The 16,588-nt window shown below is 46.2% G+C and overlaps 1 protein-coding gene across 1 annotated transcript in view; it reads left to right on the forward strand.

Moving 5' to 3' along the window:
• Positions 1–16,588, forward strand: part of LOC137340111 (kinase non-catalytic C-lobe domain-containing protein 1) — a 181,570-nt gene that overhangs the window by 50,002 nt on the left and 114,980 nt on the right. Inside the window, exon 4 of the mRNA XM_068002426.1 lies at positions 15,859–16,005. Within this exon, the coding sequence (XP_067858527.1) occupies positions 15,859–16,005 (147 nt within the window). The remainder of the gene's footprint in view (positions 1–15,858; positions 16,006–16,588) is intronic.

Below are 16,588 nucleotides of genomic sequence, written 5' to 3' on the forward strand. Positions count from 1 at the left end.
GTGCAGGGTAGGTGTGTGGGTCCTCGGACTGGGGCTGCGGTTTCGTGTCGGTCTGTCCTCTGGCTTGGCCGGGGGGTGGTGGGGGGCAGGGGTTGCCCTATGTGACGCGGTGGCCTCCTGCGTGGGTGAGGGCGCTCCCCCGTGGAGCGCACCTTGGCACCTGCCACAGGCTGCTGGCTGCAACACGCCTGGTTTGAAGGGTCCTGTTTCCCCCAGTGTGGGAAACTGACTGCTTTGAACGTAAAATCCCACACTTCCTCTTTTGACAGCTGCTTCAGCTCATTAACTGACCACAACGAGCAAGTTAAGTGCTCTCAAGTGGAACCCCGCTGGCTTTAATTGCCTGCGGGATTCCCACCAGCGGGGCTTGCGCGCGCAGCCCCGCACGTCAGCGCGGTACCCGGAAGTGGCCGGGATTTCGTCCGAATCCGGTCACGTGATCGGAGATCGGGATTTTCGGGGCCCCCCCGCTGGAAACCCGCAGGTAACCCGACCCTAAAATCGAGCCCCAAGAGTTTGCATTGGGCATTCCTGAATTTTAGCCTTAAGGTACACGGCATCTCATTTACTATGTGCTTAACGTTAGGTTTCGGTTGATAATGGCCAGCTTAAGGAAGGTACCTTTTGCAGTGAGCACAAATAAAGGATGTTGGAATTCAACCTGATTTGTAACACATGTCTGTTCTTTAGGTCTCCCTGCACCAAGCTGAGATCAGGGACTCACCACATAGCAACTCAATGTCCAAATAGATTTACAGAATTAAAGGGATCTTTTAAAGTATTTGAAAACTTTAAACTCCTAAGTACTTGTGATTTTGGTGGAGCTCATTTGACCGCTGTCTCATATGTTCTGTTATTAATTCGAACAAAATATATTGAATGGTATATTTCCCTATGGTACTAATTCGTCCAGTTGCCAAATAGTCTTCCTCCAATGAGTTACAATCTAGTCTCAAGGAAGGCTAATTTAGCCAAAGAAAAACGTATTTATTTTTCTCAGTGCAAAATTCAAATTGTGTCTCTATGTATAACATTATTTCAGTTTGTGTCTTCTGAAAAATAATTGGAATACAAACTGGATGGTGATTTTCAGTAGATTTTTACCCAAAGTTTTAAATAATAGCTGTTAATTTCAATTCTTTCTGCAGAAGGCATGTCACAGTGTACATTTAATCACTGTTTACATAAGATTTTTTAATATAACTGCTTTGAGTGACTGAAATGCTAAAAATTTGTGATTGAGTGCAAAATACTGAAGCTGTCTATGGTGAGTTTTTTTCTATATTAACCTGATAATAACAAAGTCTTCTGTTGTTCTCAGGTTTTTATCCCAAAAACTACTTGGAAAACACTTTTTCCAGGAACTAATCACAAAGCAATTAATCCAATGTTTGCATAGATCTAGTAGAAACTTACAAACCAGTGCTGTCAGATCAGGGATTTCACCCACCCCTCCCACCCCCTTCAAGGCTATCAGATTCTTACCCTTTCCCCCTCCCACTGCTAATAGACCCTGGAAATCCACCAGTGAGTCAGACCCAATTCCACTCCCTAGTTCGGCCAAACACTAGTCTCCATTTCCACAGTATTGCTAAACCTAAGGACTCCGTCCTCCTCATGCTAATATACCCCAGCAGCCCCACCTGACCATTGGCAAATGTTGAGACTTCCATCCCACAGTGTGTGAAATTTGAGGACTATCCCCCATACGTTTCCCTTCCCCCAAATTTTCTCTACTAAACATCAGGTACCTTTCTTTATCATGATACTTTTTGCGACCTTTTTTCTGTGTGTCCTCAACTTTAAAAAAAGGTACAGGATAAAAATTAAGAAAGCAAATAGATTGTTTATTGAGAATGGATCTTTTTAGTCACTCAATTGTTTATTAATGTTGAAAATTCAGTTAAAAATAGCTCACTCTCTTCTGAACCATTTTTGAGGTTTGCATACAGATATGTCCAGCACACAAAATGTCCTGACTCTTAATTGCTTAGGAACCAATCAAAAAACTCTCTGCTGTCTCTGACCACATCTCTTACAGACTTCTTTCCAAATCCTTTCAGCAGTCATGTGCAGCCCTCCTCCAATCCAGCAGTCCTCTTTGTACCGTGTAACCTCTGGCTCATTTGAGCAACACCACAGGAGATTTGCTAGTTTTTGTAATTATGAAAAGAAAAAAAACTTGCATTTATATAGCACCGACTCTCATTCTTAGGTTGTCCCAAAGTGTTTTATAACCAATAGATTGCTTTTGAATTCCAGTCACTTTTATAATGGGAGTAAATTTAAGCACAAAAACGTCCCACAAAAAGCAATGCGATCGATGATCAAATGGTCTGTTTTTGGTGATGTTGGTTAAGGGAGGAATATTGGCCAGGGCACCTGGAGAATTCCCTAATTCCCTACTCTTCTTCAAATAGGATATGTTATGCCCAACTGAGCAAGCTGTTTAACATCTCATCCGAAAGATGGCATTCCAACAATTCGGGCTTCCCTCAGTACCACATTGAAGTGTCAGCTAAGATTATGGGCTCGATTTTAGGGTCGGGTTACCTGCGGGTTTCCGGCGGGGGGGCCCCGAAAATCCCGATATCCGGTCACGTGACCGGATCGCGACGAAATCCCGGCCACTTCCGGGTACCGCGCTGACATGCGGGGCTGCGCGCGCAAGCCCCGCTGGTGGGAATCCCGCAGGCAATTAAAGCCAGCGGGGTTCCACTTGAGAGTACTTAACTTGCTCGTTGTGGTCAGTTAATGAGCTGAAGCAGCTGTCAAAAGAGGAAGTGTGGGATTTTAGGTTCAACGTAGTCAGTTTCCCACACTGGGGGAAACAGTACCTTTCAAACCAGGCGTGTTGCAGCCAGCAGCCTGTGGCAGGTGCCAAGGTGCGCTCCACGGGGGAGAGCCCTCACCCACGCAGGAGGCCACCCCGTCACATAGGGCAACCCCTGCCCTCCACCACCCCCCGCCAAGCCAGAGGACAGACCGACACGAAACCGCAGCCCCAGTCCGAGGACCCACCCACCTACCCTGCACAACCCCTCAGACCAACACCTGCCAGATGGGTGGTGCGTTGACATCGTTGGAGGACGAACAGGATGACCAGCCCCAGCAGCCTCGCAGTCCACGCCGTCCGCCTCGGAGAGGTGGGGCCCCCCAACACGGTGCTGCGGCACACCCACCTGCACAGCAGGAGGGAGGGCAACCGCAGAGAGATATGCGTCGCAGGAGGCACTACCCTCCGCACAGGGTGTACAGAGCGAGGCTCAGCTTCATGGACCTCTCCGAGGAGCAGTGCATACGGAGGCTCAGAGTCAATCGCCAGGTAGTCGCCGACATCTGCAGCCTCCTTAACGACGAGCTGCTCCCTGATGGACCAAGCAGCATCTTCTTACCTGTCGCCGTCAAAGTCACCACTGCCCTCAACTTCTTCGCATCCGGTTCCTTCCAGGGTGCCACCGGGGACATCACCGGGGTCTGTCAGCCCTCTGCACACAAGTGCATAAGGCAGGTCACCGATGGGTTGTTCCGCAGGGCCTCGACCTACATCAACTTCGCCATGGACGAGCGCAGCCAGATGGAGAGGGCGGTTGGATTCCATGCCATGGCCGGCTTCCCACGGGTGCAGGGTGTAATCGACTGCACCCACATCGCAATACGGGCACCTCCGCATGAGCCAGGGCTGTTCATCAACAGGAAGGGGTATCACTCCATGAACGCCCAGCTCATCTGTGACCACCGCCAGAGATTCCTACACGTGTGCGCCAGATACCCCGGCAGCTGCCACAATGCCTTCGTCCTCAGGGAGTCCGCCGTCCCGCCCATCCTGCAGGCACCCAACGCCGGCAACGGCTGGCTCCTCGGCGACAAGGGGTATCCCCTCCACACGTGGCTCATGACACCTCTGAGGAACCCCATCACCGAGCCGGAGCGTCGGTACAATGACAGCCACACTGCTACCAGGTCTACAATTGAGCAGACCATAGGGCTTCTCAAGATGCGCTTCAGGTGCCTTGATCGTTCTGGGGGAGCGCTCCAATACACACCATTCAGAGTGGGACGAATCATAGTTGTCTGCTGTGCCCTGCACAACATGGCCCAACAGAGAGGGGTGCCGCTGGAGGAGGCCCCATCCACACCCGCCACCCACATTGAGGAAGGCGAGGGCGAGGAGGAGGAGGAGGAGGCGGAGGCGGAGGAGGACGCGCCAGAGGATGTTGGACGACCCATGCGCCGAACCGCGACTCACCGGGATGGTCGCCGGGCCAGGAAGGCACTCATACGTCAACGGTTCTCCTAGAGTCAGACACTGCGAGGCGCTCGCATCTCCTCACCTGCACATGCGAGCGGCCATACCAGCCCCCTCCACTGAAGAGTGCTGCCAGTAATCCTGCACCCACAGCAGTGTGCCCAATGGGTGGCAGCAGGTGTTCGCCGTCATGATGGCCTCCACGGAACGCAACTATTGCACAAGCCGCGGAAGAATGGACGAGAGGTGGCAGGAGTGGTGAGAATAGACTATTTAATATCTGGAATGTGACATTATATAAGAAAAAAAGTACAAAATAATAAACACCCTGGTGTATTCCCTTTGTGATTATAAGGCCTTTGCAATTCTTTTCCGGGAACCCCTACGTGGTGCTACCCCTGTGGCTCCAGCAGAGGTAGTGGCAGGTTGCTCGTCTTCTTGCCTTGACCGGGTAGATGCTTTTGGCGGACGGCCCCTGGGTTTCGGTGCCCGTGACGGCACCTCCACAGACTGCTCCTCCTGCACCGGGGCAGGGGCAGACTCGGCCACCTGGAGAGGAGGCATCATTGTGGGTACTGGTTGAGAGGTGGGCGACGGGTGGGACGTGGGGACGCCTTGAGAGGCGTCCCCGCTTCCATGTCCCCGGTCACCATCATCCCTCTCTTGGCCTCGGCCCACATCACCCCTTCCACCCTGCTGGACGGCAGTTTGGATGGCATGTGTGAGGCCTTGCAAGGCCACCCCTAGTGTATCCCTCAGCCTGTTGGTGGCGTCGGAATGTTGCTCACCCTGAATCCGTACAGACGTTGTCAGGGCCTGCATGGACTCGATCTGGAGCTGTGCGTGACGCTCGAGGGAGGCCAGCCTGTCCTCCACCGCAGACAGTCCCGCACCTACCCGCGACACTGTGTCGCCGGTACCCTCCTGTGCCTGCGCCACCAATGCCCACATGCAGGAGTTGGACTCCTCCATCGCCTGCGCTATTGTGGACAATGCGCGCGGCACCTCTGCCAGTACCTCAGCAATTAGCTGGTGGCCCTCGACGACTCTCCTTTTCACTGGTGGCCCCCTGGGTTCAGCATCTGGGTCCGGCTGAGCAGAGCCTGGAGATGAGTGCTCCCTCCGTCGCGGACCCTCCGCGGCTGCCCCTGCCACCAGGGTCTGCTCATGCTCACTCGTGCGCGGTGACTCACCAAGTGCTACCCCAACTAGTTGGCGAGGGGGACCCACCGAGGTGCGTGTCTCTGCGCTGGTGGATGGTTGGCTCTGATGTGACGATGCACCCTCAGAGACCGCCATGTCCTCTGAGGAATCGCCCTCCACGTTCGCTTGACCCAAAGACGGACCTGCAAGAGAACAGAGGGCACTTTGAGGCATGTGGACCAACTTGACAGTGTGCCTGATGGCAGGTGATGAGACGGTAACTCGCGATCATGGGTGTTGAGTGTCAGCTTTCCCTTACAGGCCGTTTCGGCAGCGACACACTCGCCATCGGCCACCGACAGGCAATGTCGCGTGCGGGCGAGGTCGAGCGCCTCCACCTCTGCGTCGGTGAGCTCCACCACTTGCGGCGGCCCACCTCCGGTGCGTGCCCTTTGCCTATTGTTCTTGCTTCTCTTCTCCTGTGAAGGCAAAACACAGATGTGTGAGTGGGTGCGTCTTGCATCGTGAGACGCATCGAGCATCGGTGTGGTTGGGTTGAGCGTGGCGCGGAACGGATGGGAGGAAGCGTGGGCCACGTGCCCATCCCATTGCATGGGGATTGGGGTGTGTGGTAGTGTTCGGGTGGGGTCAGGGACGGTGGGTACTTGCGTGCACGGCGAGGATGGTGAATGAGTGGCTGTGAGGATTGCTGATGGAGCGCAGTGGTGGCTGTGCAGGAGGGGGTTGTGATCTGCTTGGCGTGATGGTGGGGACGGGATGTGGGAGGGTGCGTTGGTGTACTCACCTTGCCAGACCTAGTCAGGTCATTGAAGCGCTTGCGGCACTGCTCCCATGTCCTTGGGGTGTTGCCCCTGCTGCTCACCTCCGCCGCCACCTCTGCCCATGCCTTCCTGGTTGCGGCGGCAGGGAACTTGCACCCATCTTCTGGGAAGAGTGTTTCCCTCCTCCTCCTCACGCCCTCCAGCATCAGCTGCAGTGCCAGATCTGAAAAACGGAGCGCAGCCTTTCCCCTTTGCTGAGCCATCGTCTCAAACCGCTTGCTTGTAGCAGGAGGGGCTTTGGGAGACTGCCCCTTTAACTGGAGCTCCTACATCGCGTCGACGGTACTGCGCATGCGCAGCCGGCCAGCACGCAGCTGGGGAGCGCAGAACCCGGAAGCAGGGCTTAAATCGGTCCAATTATCCCGCGATCGCGTGGGGGACGCACACGATTAGCTGTCCGCGTTTTCCACGCTCCCGGAGGACCACCCGCTGGGAACCCGCAGGCCTGCTAAATTCGAGCCCTATGTGCGTAACTCTTATAGTGCAGCTTTAAAAAAAAATTGGGGGATTGTTTACTCGATTTTCTGATGGCTACCATTCTTTATAGGAACTTTTTGGTTTGTTCACATTTAGTTAGCTGGATATTTGATTGGTAACAACAGATACATGTCCAATCACGATCTTTCACTCTAAACACTTGCTTTAGGGGTGTGAGGTCACACGTCCAGGTGTAACATCTTTGAAAAGCGCAACGGATGCATACTAGATGCAAAACTTTTAACTGCATGAACAACCTGACTTGCACAAAAGTCCATCTGGAATTGTAAATGCATCAAAAAGTGAAGTTACAAAAATTGACAGAATCAGGTTTCCATTTCTTCTCTTGACCTAAAAACTCAACGTCCTAGTTTTTTTTCAGTCTCTTAGGACTGCATGTACAGGTGTTTCCTCTGTGATGAATGATCTCCAAAAGACCAGCAACACACAGGAGATTTGAAAAATAAACAATGCAAGCAAAGTTATAAATACCAACTGCATTAAAATCTTACAGCTTACTACTAGATATGTAAGCAGTGTTCCACAGAACATTGTAAAGATGTTGGTTGACAAACACAATTTTCACAGAACACAATCATTCTAAAACTGCTCCATATGTGCTGAGAAGAAATGTACTTGCAAGTATGTGTGCCTGTGTCTTGTTTCTTTTTTGGGCCAAAAACTGCTTGCACTTGTTGAAAGTTGTAGTGGAAGGTGGGGATAGAGTGCTCCTGTTCATGGCAACTGAACCCTATGATGTCAACATCTATCTCCTCGGAAGCAAACTTTCATAAACTGTCTATTTTGCATGTGTCCTCGGGATGGTATTAAATATGCGCCATTAAGTACCCACTGATCTCTCCTCTGAATGTCTATACCAGGCCTATAGTGTGATTTCCTAATTACAAATTTACAAAAGCCCCAATTTTAACTTAGTGTAAGTGGTGAGCACAGTTCTGGCCGGGCTTGCCCCGACTCACCAACATTTAAATTTAAATTCCTGGGCCTCATTTAAATAGACCAGGCCTGTCTCCCACCCAAATCTGCATCAATGATGTCAGGCCAGCGTGGCAGGAGGCTGCAACCGGGGACCCACAGGAAGGGATCCCGGAAAGGTAAGTGAAGAGGGGGAGGTCCGATGCAATCACGGGGATGCCTTGGGCAGGGATGGCCCAAGGATTCCCATGGGATCTGGAAGAGCACTCTTGCTCCTCCTGGTCCCCAAGGAAACCTTTAAAACAATAGAAATAACTAACCTTTTCATTGATCTTCTGGGCCTGCTGATCCTCAGCGCTGGGTTTCCCTGGCAAGGGACACACTAGTTGCACACCTCACTGCTGCCGGTTAAAATGTGGTCAGGGGCTGAATGACTTCATTAGACCCTGACTTTTGAATCTCAATGAGGTCCTTGACTGTCTGAGGTGAAGGCTTCAAACTTTGCCCGAAATAACGAGGGTCGTGTGGCTCTGGTGAGTGCCACACTGCTGATATTTTAATCCCCCATTCTCATCGGGCGCACGGGTTCAAAATTGGGGCTAAAAAGTCAGCAATTGTTTAGTGAACAGCAAAATTATGGTATACTTCATCAGAAACTACAGATGGAGAAAATAGGGTAAAGTCTTTGTTCAAGGACAAAACTCTCCTTTTAAATCATTTTTGCTGAGCTTGCATTGCTTCTACAGTTCAAGTTTTAGAAATGTATTGTTGATGTCTCTTTCAACCAACTATTACCTTGCTTTCTATTTATATGATGTTCTTAGAGCAGCAACAGCATTTTTAAATTCTGATCATTGAAGTGCTTGGCTGCAATAAACTTAGTACAACTCTTCCTTTGTATTCCTGCTCCAGCTTGGTGTTTTTGTTCTCTAAATTGGTTGATATCATCTTTTACATTAACTTTAAACCCTATTTTAATTTTCTGTCATTTTTCTCCCCATAACTTCTGAAAGTATTGCCTCACGCTGGGGTTCCACAGATGCTGCCAGTCTTCTGATACCTGGCCCATGACTACTTTTCATATTTGAGCCTGGTCGGTGAATGTTGCCAGGCTATTTGATGATTGTTGGCATCCCAGTTGAGCCGGATCCGTTCCCAGTTGTTGTCCACACTTTCACACTTAGGATAGTGATCAGGATCAGGAACCAAGCTAATTCCACTCTTAGGCTGATCTCTCTCCCCAAAACACAGGAGCAGTCTCAGCACACACCAAGAATCGAAACTAACACCTCCTGGTCTATATGGCTCAGTGCCACACCATGATCTTTAGTTTTTAATTACTAGTTAGTAATTCATGATAATATTTATTTGTTAAAATAAGTAAGGACATGCACCATTTTTGATGTTATAAATCCCATTTCTTACTTGGTGATGTCCCTTGGTAGATATAACTACAGAATATGCTCTTAAGATTATTTTGCATGTTAAAATCTCCAAATGATTATAGAAAGAAATGTTGCATGGTAGTACCTTTTCATGCATGAATAGTTCAACAAATTTTCAGCAAATTGTTTGTTACAGTAAATTGCAAAAAAAAAATCCTGTGTACACAATGTTATTCTCCATTCTTCACTATCTATAAGAATTTAGGACTCTTCCTATTGATTTCTGAGGAAGACATCAAGACAGACCAAAAAAAATCACAATGTCATTTGTATCAGAGCTGACGCAGGACCTGCTCATTATAAAGGTTGACACTGTGCTCATTCTTCCCTAGCTCCAACAGTTGAGTTTGTTGTTCCTAGTGTTGTTCACTACTTCATTCGTTGGACAGAGTACTCTGCTTTTCCTACATGAAGCAAAATAAACCATAAAAATGTAAAAAGCAGCAGAAAAATGAACACTCCAAAGAAAGGACCACAGGCTCTGATCTGAGGTTTTGAGGTACCAAGTTCTCATCGGCACCATCCAGCACTGGCAACAACTTAGTATCCAAGGGTGTTCAGGACCAATTAAAGAGACCAAGCACAAATGGCACAACCCAGTACCAGCCTTAAAACTAGCGCCATTGGTGACAATGAGTACTGGAGACTCATTGGCATCAATTGCCACTGAGCAGCTGTTGATTGCACTCAACATAAGTGTCTCAGTGAGCTCATAGTTCGATTTTGTAGCCTAGGTCAAAATGAAGTAATGTGCAATCACAATGCCTGCCTTTATAAAAAGAAGGAACAACAGGTCCCATGTTGGCATCACTACAGATGCTAATACATGTTGAGCATGTGTCTCCTAATAACCAATCAAAAGAGGACCAGACTTCCGTGGTTTGTAGGGATGCTTTTACAAAATGAAAAAATACTCTATCAAGACAAGTAATCTGCCTTTTCCAGCATGTCAAACGTTGATTCTAGTACATGTAATATTGTTGCTTTTATAGTTGGTCACTTTCAGATAAAAATCTTGTTAATTCATGATCTTTCCCACTTTGTCATATTTGAGTCAATCAATGGAACAATTTTACATTTTCCTTCCAAAACTGACCTACAGCCACCCTAGACAAACAGACCAGGCAGGTATCAAGCACAAATCTAGCAAAATGAACAGCATTATTACAGAAGGAAAACAACAGTACAATTGTGAGGAATATTTTCCAGCAGGGAGAGTGTGCCATCTAATGGAAGAAGGCAAGGAACAAATTATTTACTTCAGTGTGTCTGAAGTAAACAAATAATTGAGAACTTGTTATAATGCTTCTTTTCTATGATTTTGTGGGTTTTTTAAATTTCTGGGAGTTTTTTTAATTTAAAATAAAATTAAATCCAGGAAAATAGAATGATGCATTTTCTAAATAAAATGGGGGAGGAGGAGAGGAAATTCATTGATTTTTTTCATGGTCTACTGAGGAAGAGATGTTACAGACCACATTAAATGCTAAATGGTGAATGTGGCTAAAAGAGGTGCACTGAACCAAATTGCATAAGACACAAAAAATGTGAAATTTTGAAAAGTTCCTTTTTGTTACAAATATGTTAATGTGTGACTGAAAATTAATAAAAACTGGTAGGGAATAATTTTGAGATCCAAGAATTTGTTGGTGGCTATTGACTAAAAGTAAAAAATAAAGTACTTGAACATAAATGCAGATTTCTGAAGTGAAGATCCTTTGCAACATGCATTCAAGGCAGTTCTAAATTCCAATAGTTACTGCTTCATAACTTCTGTTACCACTACTGAGCTTTTCTGCTTTGGTTCATATTTACTGTTATTGCCACTTTTTATTGACCATGCTGATTTGTGTTAACGTGATTGAATATGGATGCAGCAAGGATCCTCGGTGTATCACAATCTTTTGATGGAAAGGCACAGTAATAATTTTTTCCCACTGCTTGTATGCCCCCTCTGTTTGTTTACTACTTTGAATTCAGCCACCACTTTGTCATTAAACCTTATTTTTACACTCTTCCTGTGTGTACCACGCAAGGTACCTGCTTAAGGTTGAGAGCAGCAGTGGTACCTAGGAATCATAGTGGATAAAACATTGAAGATGCACATGTAGCAAATGATATTTGAAAAAAAAATTAAGGGTTTCAGGGAGTATTGCTAGGTCAGTACATTATAAAATTCTCATCCTTGTTTTCAAATCTCTCCATGGCCTAGCATCTCCCTATCTCGGTAACCTCCCCCAGCCCACAACCCCCCGAGATCTCTGTGCTCCTCCAATTCTAGCCTCTTGCATTTGCTTGGTTTTCATCACTTTACGATTGGCGGCTGTGCCTTCAGCTGCCTAGGCCCTAAGCTCTGGAATTACCTCCCTAAACCTCTCTACCTCTCCCTCCTCCTTTCAGATGCTCGTTAAAACATAACTCTTTGGCCAACCTGTCCTAATATTTCCTTATGTGCCACAGTGACAAATTTTGTTTGATAACGCTCCTGTGAAGTGCCTTGAGACATTTTACTCTGTTAAAGGTGCTATATAAATGCAAGTTGTTGTATAAAACCAGGAACATTATTCTTAAGTTGTACACTGCCTTTGTATAGCCACGTTTTTGGTCCCTACGCACAGTGGGGGATATCTAGGCCCTGGAGAACATCCAGAGGAGGCCAGTCAAAATAATACTCAAATCCTAGGGCTCTTAGCTCAAGGAATTAGTCTCCAGGAATTGGGACTTTTATTGGAGAAATGCAAAGCTTAGAGGAGATATGATTGAGGTTCTTAAAATGATGAACAGAATAGATTCTGTATGGTTGAATAGGTTATTAGAGCTACATCAGCATTAGTATAAAAGGCATAAGAAAAGAGTTAGCTTAAATGCTAGGAAGTATTTCTTTTCCCACTGAGTCATTGACCATTGAACAGAATACTGAAGTGTGCACTGAGTATGGATTCCCTTTGGATGTTCATAAGGGATGTTCTGATAGAAGAGGACATTTTCAGTTATAAGGTAGATAGCTGTGACTAGTGAATTATCACAGTAATTATCACAGTATCCTGGATCTTGCTTAATTAACTTTGGGGTTAAGAGAGGAACTTGCAGGAGTTAGTCCTAAATTTCTCTTTTTTCTCCTCCCCACCTCTCGGAGAAGATTGCATGACCGTTGGGAGAGGAGAGGTGGTAGGGAGTGATGGTGCACATGGCTGCACTGCGTCTGGATGGGGTGGGCCAGATAGTATTTTTCCCCCGTCCTTCTTCCCAGCAATTGGCATCAATTAAAGTGGCCTCTGATTCTCAGGGTCTGACTTCCCCTTATTTGATATTGGATCCGCACGCGCTTCCCTTTCAGTTCATCAGAACAATCCCAGACCTCAAAAAGGTGTTAAATATATGAGCCGTTGCACGCATCATACTCTTTCAATTTCTTTCAGCACTCTGAGGTTAATGTCATCAGGCCCAGCAACCTGATCATCCTTGACAGCCTTAATCTTAGTTATAGCCATTTCCACAATTATATCAGTGGAATGAAATTTAGGAGCACCCCAATCTGGCACCTTAGCATCATCTTCAACAGTGAACACAGATGCAAAGGGGGTGAAATCGGTCTGCGCCAGTGGTGCAAAATGGGCTCATAGCGAATCGATAGCCCGTTTTACACTCGTTCAATTTTCTTTTCCCTGACGATTTACCTTGCTGCCGGCCAGGTGGCCTGTGGGCTGAACCTGACGAGCTGTCTCCAGACGCCCGTTTGGGGTGGGCAGCTCCACTGAAATGAGTCCCAGACGTTAAAATGGAATGGGTCTCCCGCTGCTCGTGTGTTACACCCGCTGACCGTCAGTGAGTTAAAACTTCCCCTAATATATGAGTTAAATGCTTTACTAAGATGATGACTACCTGAAGTTTCTTGCCAATTATTTTATTCCCACTGATTGAGTTCACTGAATTTGAGAAATAGCTGGCTGTATTGAGTTACTGCAAACACTGCCAGTGTTTGATCTTCTCCAACTCGATGTCATGAAATGCAATCTTAATCTTTTGATGCAAATCAAAATGGAATAATCAAGCACTTTTCTTTGTAACAGGTGTTTTAGCGGGGCAAGAGATATAATATACTTCTGTTGGTTATTTCATTACATATGTTCTTGTTTTTGCATGTTAAGACTTGTATGTTTGCTTAGTCATTGAAATACAATACAAGCAGACAGTTTGTTTACACAACACAACAAATGATGAATGTAGTAATCTTTGGACTAGTTCAATTAATAGATTAACAATCACTAAATCACCCAGCCCTCACTGACGTTACTAAAAAGTGCAATGGTGTTGGCCTCAAGTACTTTTTTTAAACAACTAGCAGATCCCTTGTGGCGTTGCTCATGGTGAGTCAGAGGCTACACTGTTCTATAACAATAGGGATATTTGTGCTATGTAGGAAATAACACCAGGGCCACTGATTTACAATGACTGAATAAGTGAAATTCCATTTTTGTTACATGATATTCTGGCAGTTATCACTGCTTTGAGGATTGAATTCCACAACTGTAAAAATTGTAAAGGGCCAAATTGAGACCGGGAGGGCGGGCAGTTAAAATGACCCGTGGAACGTACCAGCACTGATTCTGCTGTCTCCCCGTGGGTTATGATCATAACCTGCTCTTTTGAGCACGCGAGAGGGACACATCCCAAAAAACAGTGGGTCCTTTTTTTAATATGCAGATTGGGTGCCGATGACATCCGGATCCAACTGCAATCTTAACTGGAGACCTGAACGGCCCTTCGCCTCGCCAGGCCAACCCAGCAGGAAGAGGAGCTGTGGCCAGAAGAGGCCCAAAAAGATGTGGATTTTTTTTTTTTACTTTCCTTATGGAGCCTGGAAGAGCAGGCATGCTCCTCTGGGCTCCACAAGGAAAGTTTAGGTGTTCCTTTTCCCGGGCTGCCCCCTCCCCCAACCATGAGGCACTCCTGAAACCCCTCCCAACCACTTACCTGAGGGCCAGGGACTGTTCCTTCGGGTCTCCGGCGATGGCCTCCTGCCTCCCGGCATTCTGCTCCTGCAAGTTGCCACTTCCATGGTTAAATGGTGTTTGAATGAATGCAAGCTGCTACTATTTTTGGCTTTGTTGGTTGCATTTGTTGCATTTAGTTTGGTGCATTGTTATTTTATTCCATTTTGCACTTAAATTTTGCATTTTTCCTTTTTTCTCTTTTTCATATTCTACAATTGAAAGTTGTTTTACTCTTAATTTAAACAAACTACGTTGGTAGATGATCATTCCTCTGGGAATTCCTCTTGCCCTCAGGAAGCTGAATAAGCAGTTCCATGGAATACACAGAGGCAGGCCCCTTACCCATGGAGGCGAGACTATCGACTCCACCAGAGTTATTTGTGCATGATCTAGGAAATCTATCTTTGCTGCTTGCATTTTACTGGGGAGTAGTATCAACACTTTGCCACCTCTTGCAGTCTGACCTGCAAGTATCATCCAGGACGGGGTTGGTTCAAATTGTGGTATACCATGCATGAATATGGGTGCTAAAGTAAAGATTCAGCTGGTTAAGATGAAAGTGTATGTTGCAGCCATGTTGTACCATTAAGCTTGAAGCAGCTACATTCAGAGTACCTTGGCAAACTTCCTCAGTGTGTTAAAGCTTTTCCTCTGTGTTGATGACCTACTCACATGGGAAACAGCATTCACCTACTGTCACTTCTTCCCAAGAAGCACGGACAGCAGACTTTTGAGGAAAGTGCCCCCTGAAATTCAAGAATGGTAACCCTCCTTTCCTATTCAGCATCACCTCCAGCTCTCTCAACTGTCTCTTTCATTGTACAGAATCAGATTCCTGTAGCAGACTTTAAATTACCACGATCTGGTGAGTGCTCCGTTAAGGCACTGCAGCTGCTCTTTAAATCTGCAAATCCCAGATATCCTATCCCAGCCACCTGTACACACCCAACATATGGCTCAATCTATGCTGAGATCTGCTTGCACAATTCTAGATTCACAGCTGTTGTGCCCCATTGGAAAATCGCCCCTTACAAGGCAAGCAAGTTTTACAGTTGATAGTCATTCTTTGTAACAGTTTGATTTCTAAAAGGCATGCTGATGGTGAGAGTGTATTAACTTTAGTAACTGTCCTATTTTTTTCCGGGGTGGGGGGGGGGCGGGGGGGAAGGGGTACAGATTTTGGGACTCAGATGCAAATTGGTTCTGTAAATAATTTTTGTACAGTCATGTAAAGCATTTTTTTCCCACATAATCATACTTGAAATTTCATAAGCTACTGTAAGGTAACAACAGTAACAGATCACTGGTAATCCACGATTGTCGTGGTGGTTATTTAAAAGTGGGGGGGGGGGGAAACAATTTAGATCTTGCGCTCATGTGAAATAATCATTCAATATATTATTAAAGTTTATTGTTTGGGCTAGCTGTAATGAATAGTTCTTAAATGAGTTGTGATCTTCCTCAAGAAAACATACATTATTTCTGGTTTCTACAAGATGACTATCATGTATCAAATGCTACTTAATTTCTAATGAAATGCCTTTTTTATTTTTTGTTACTGTACTTCAATAAAACATTTTGTTCAGCAGTGAATGTAACATAAACCTGAAACAATGTAATTTATTTTTGCTGATAAAACAGCTTGGAATGTTGTGAGTGTTACATTAAAGCTGGGGGAAATAGTGTATATATTTTAAAGTACTAGAATATTCAACTGATATTGTAACACTGTAACCTTTCTCTGTATGTTTTATTACTATTAACATTTTCAGGCTCATGTCTATTCTTTGGGGGCTACACTAGCTGCTGCAGCAGAATATGTGATAGAGCCAGAGTTAGAACCAAACCTCAGCCAAGAATTAAGAAGCCTTCTAGAACAAATGCAGCAAGAAAAACCTGAAGACAGGCCAGATATTGAGGTACAAATGTGAGATTTTTGGTTGAATTTATGATGGCCTTTTTTCCCCATACATGTAGACCAACCGCATATAACATTTTTTCTGCAATTTCTTTGCGGACCTCTTCAAAATGTAATGGCCATATTTTGGTCCATTATTAAAAATTTTGGTCGGCTGGGTGTCTGAAACAGTTGGAAATCTATCACCATGCTTAAGAGTTTCCAAAGCCTTGCTACTGAAAATCCCCACAGATAGTTTCTGTTTGCCCGATGTGGAGTCCACACATTTTGCCTGTAAGGACACACCCACTTACCTGAGTCTAGAGAGCTTAGGCATTGATTGGCAACAGCCGAAGCTTAAGAATCCCCAAGTGTGCGCAGATGTACTGCTGAAGTTTAATCACATAGCTTACCAGCACAGGCCACTGGTAAACTTCCCGCTGCTAGTCCAGCTGCGACCTCCTTACCCATTAGGCCTTTGGTTTGCAAGGTTATCTGGAGTTGAATGGGGAGAACCGTGGCTCCCCGCTGTAGTATACCTCCAATCGGACTTGATTACTTCCCCCTTCCTCGTCTGCCGTGCTCATTCCCCAGCCGACTGTGCC

Source organism: Heptranchias perlo, chromosome 21 (genome assembly GCF_035084215.1).
Source record: "Heptranchias perlo isolate sHepPer1 chromosome 21, sHepPer1.hap1, whole genome shotgun sequence".
Taxonomy (NCBI): domain Eukaryota; kingdom Metazoa; phylum Chordata; class Chondrichthyes; order Hexanchiformes; family Hexanchidae; genus Heptranchias; species Heptranchias perlo.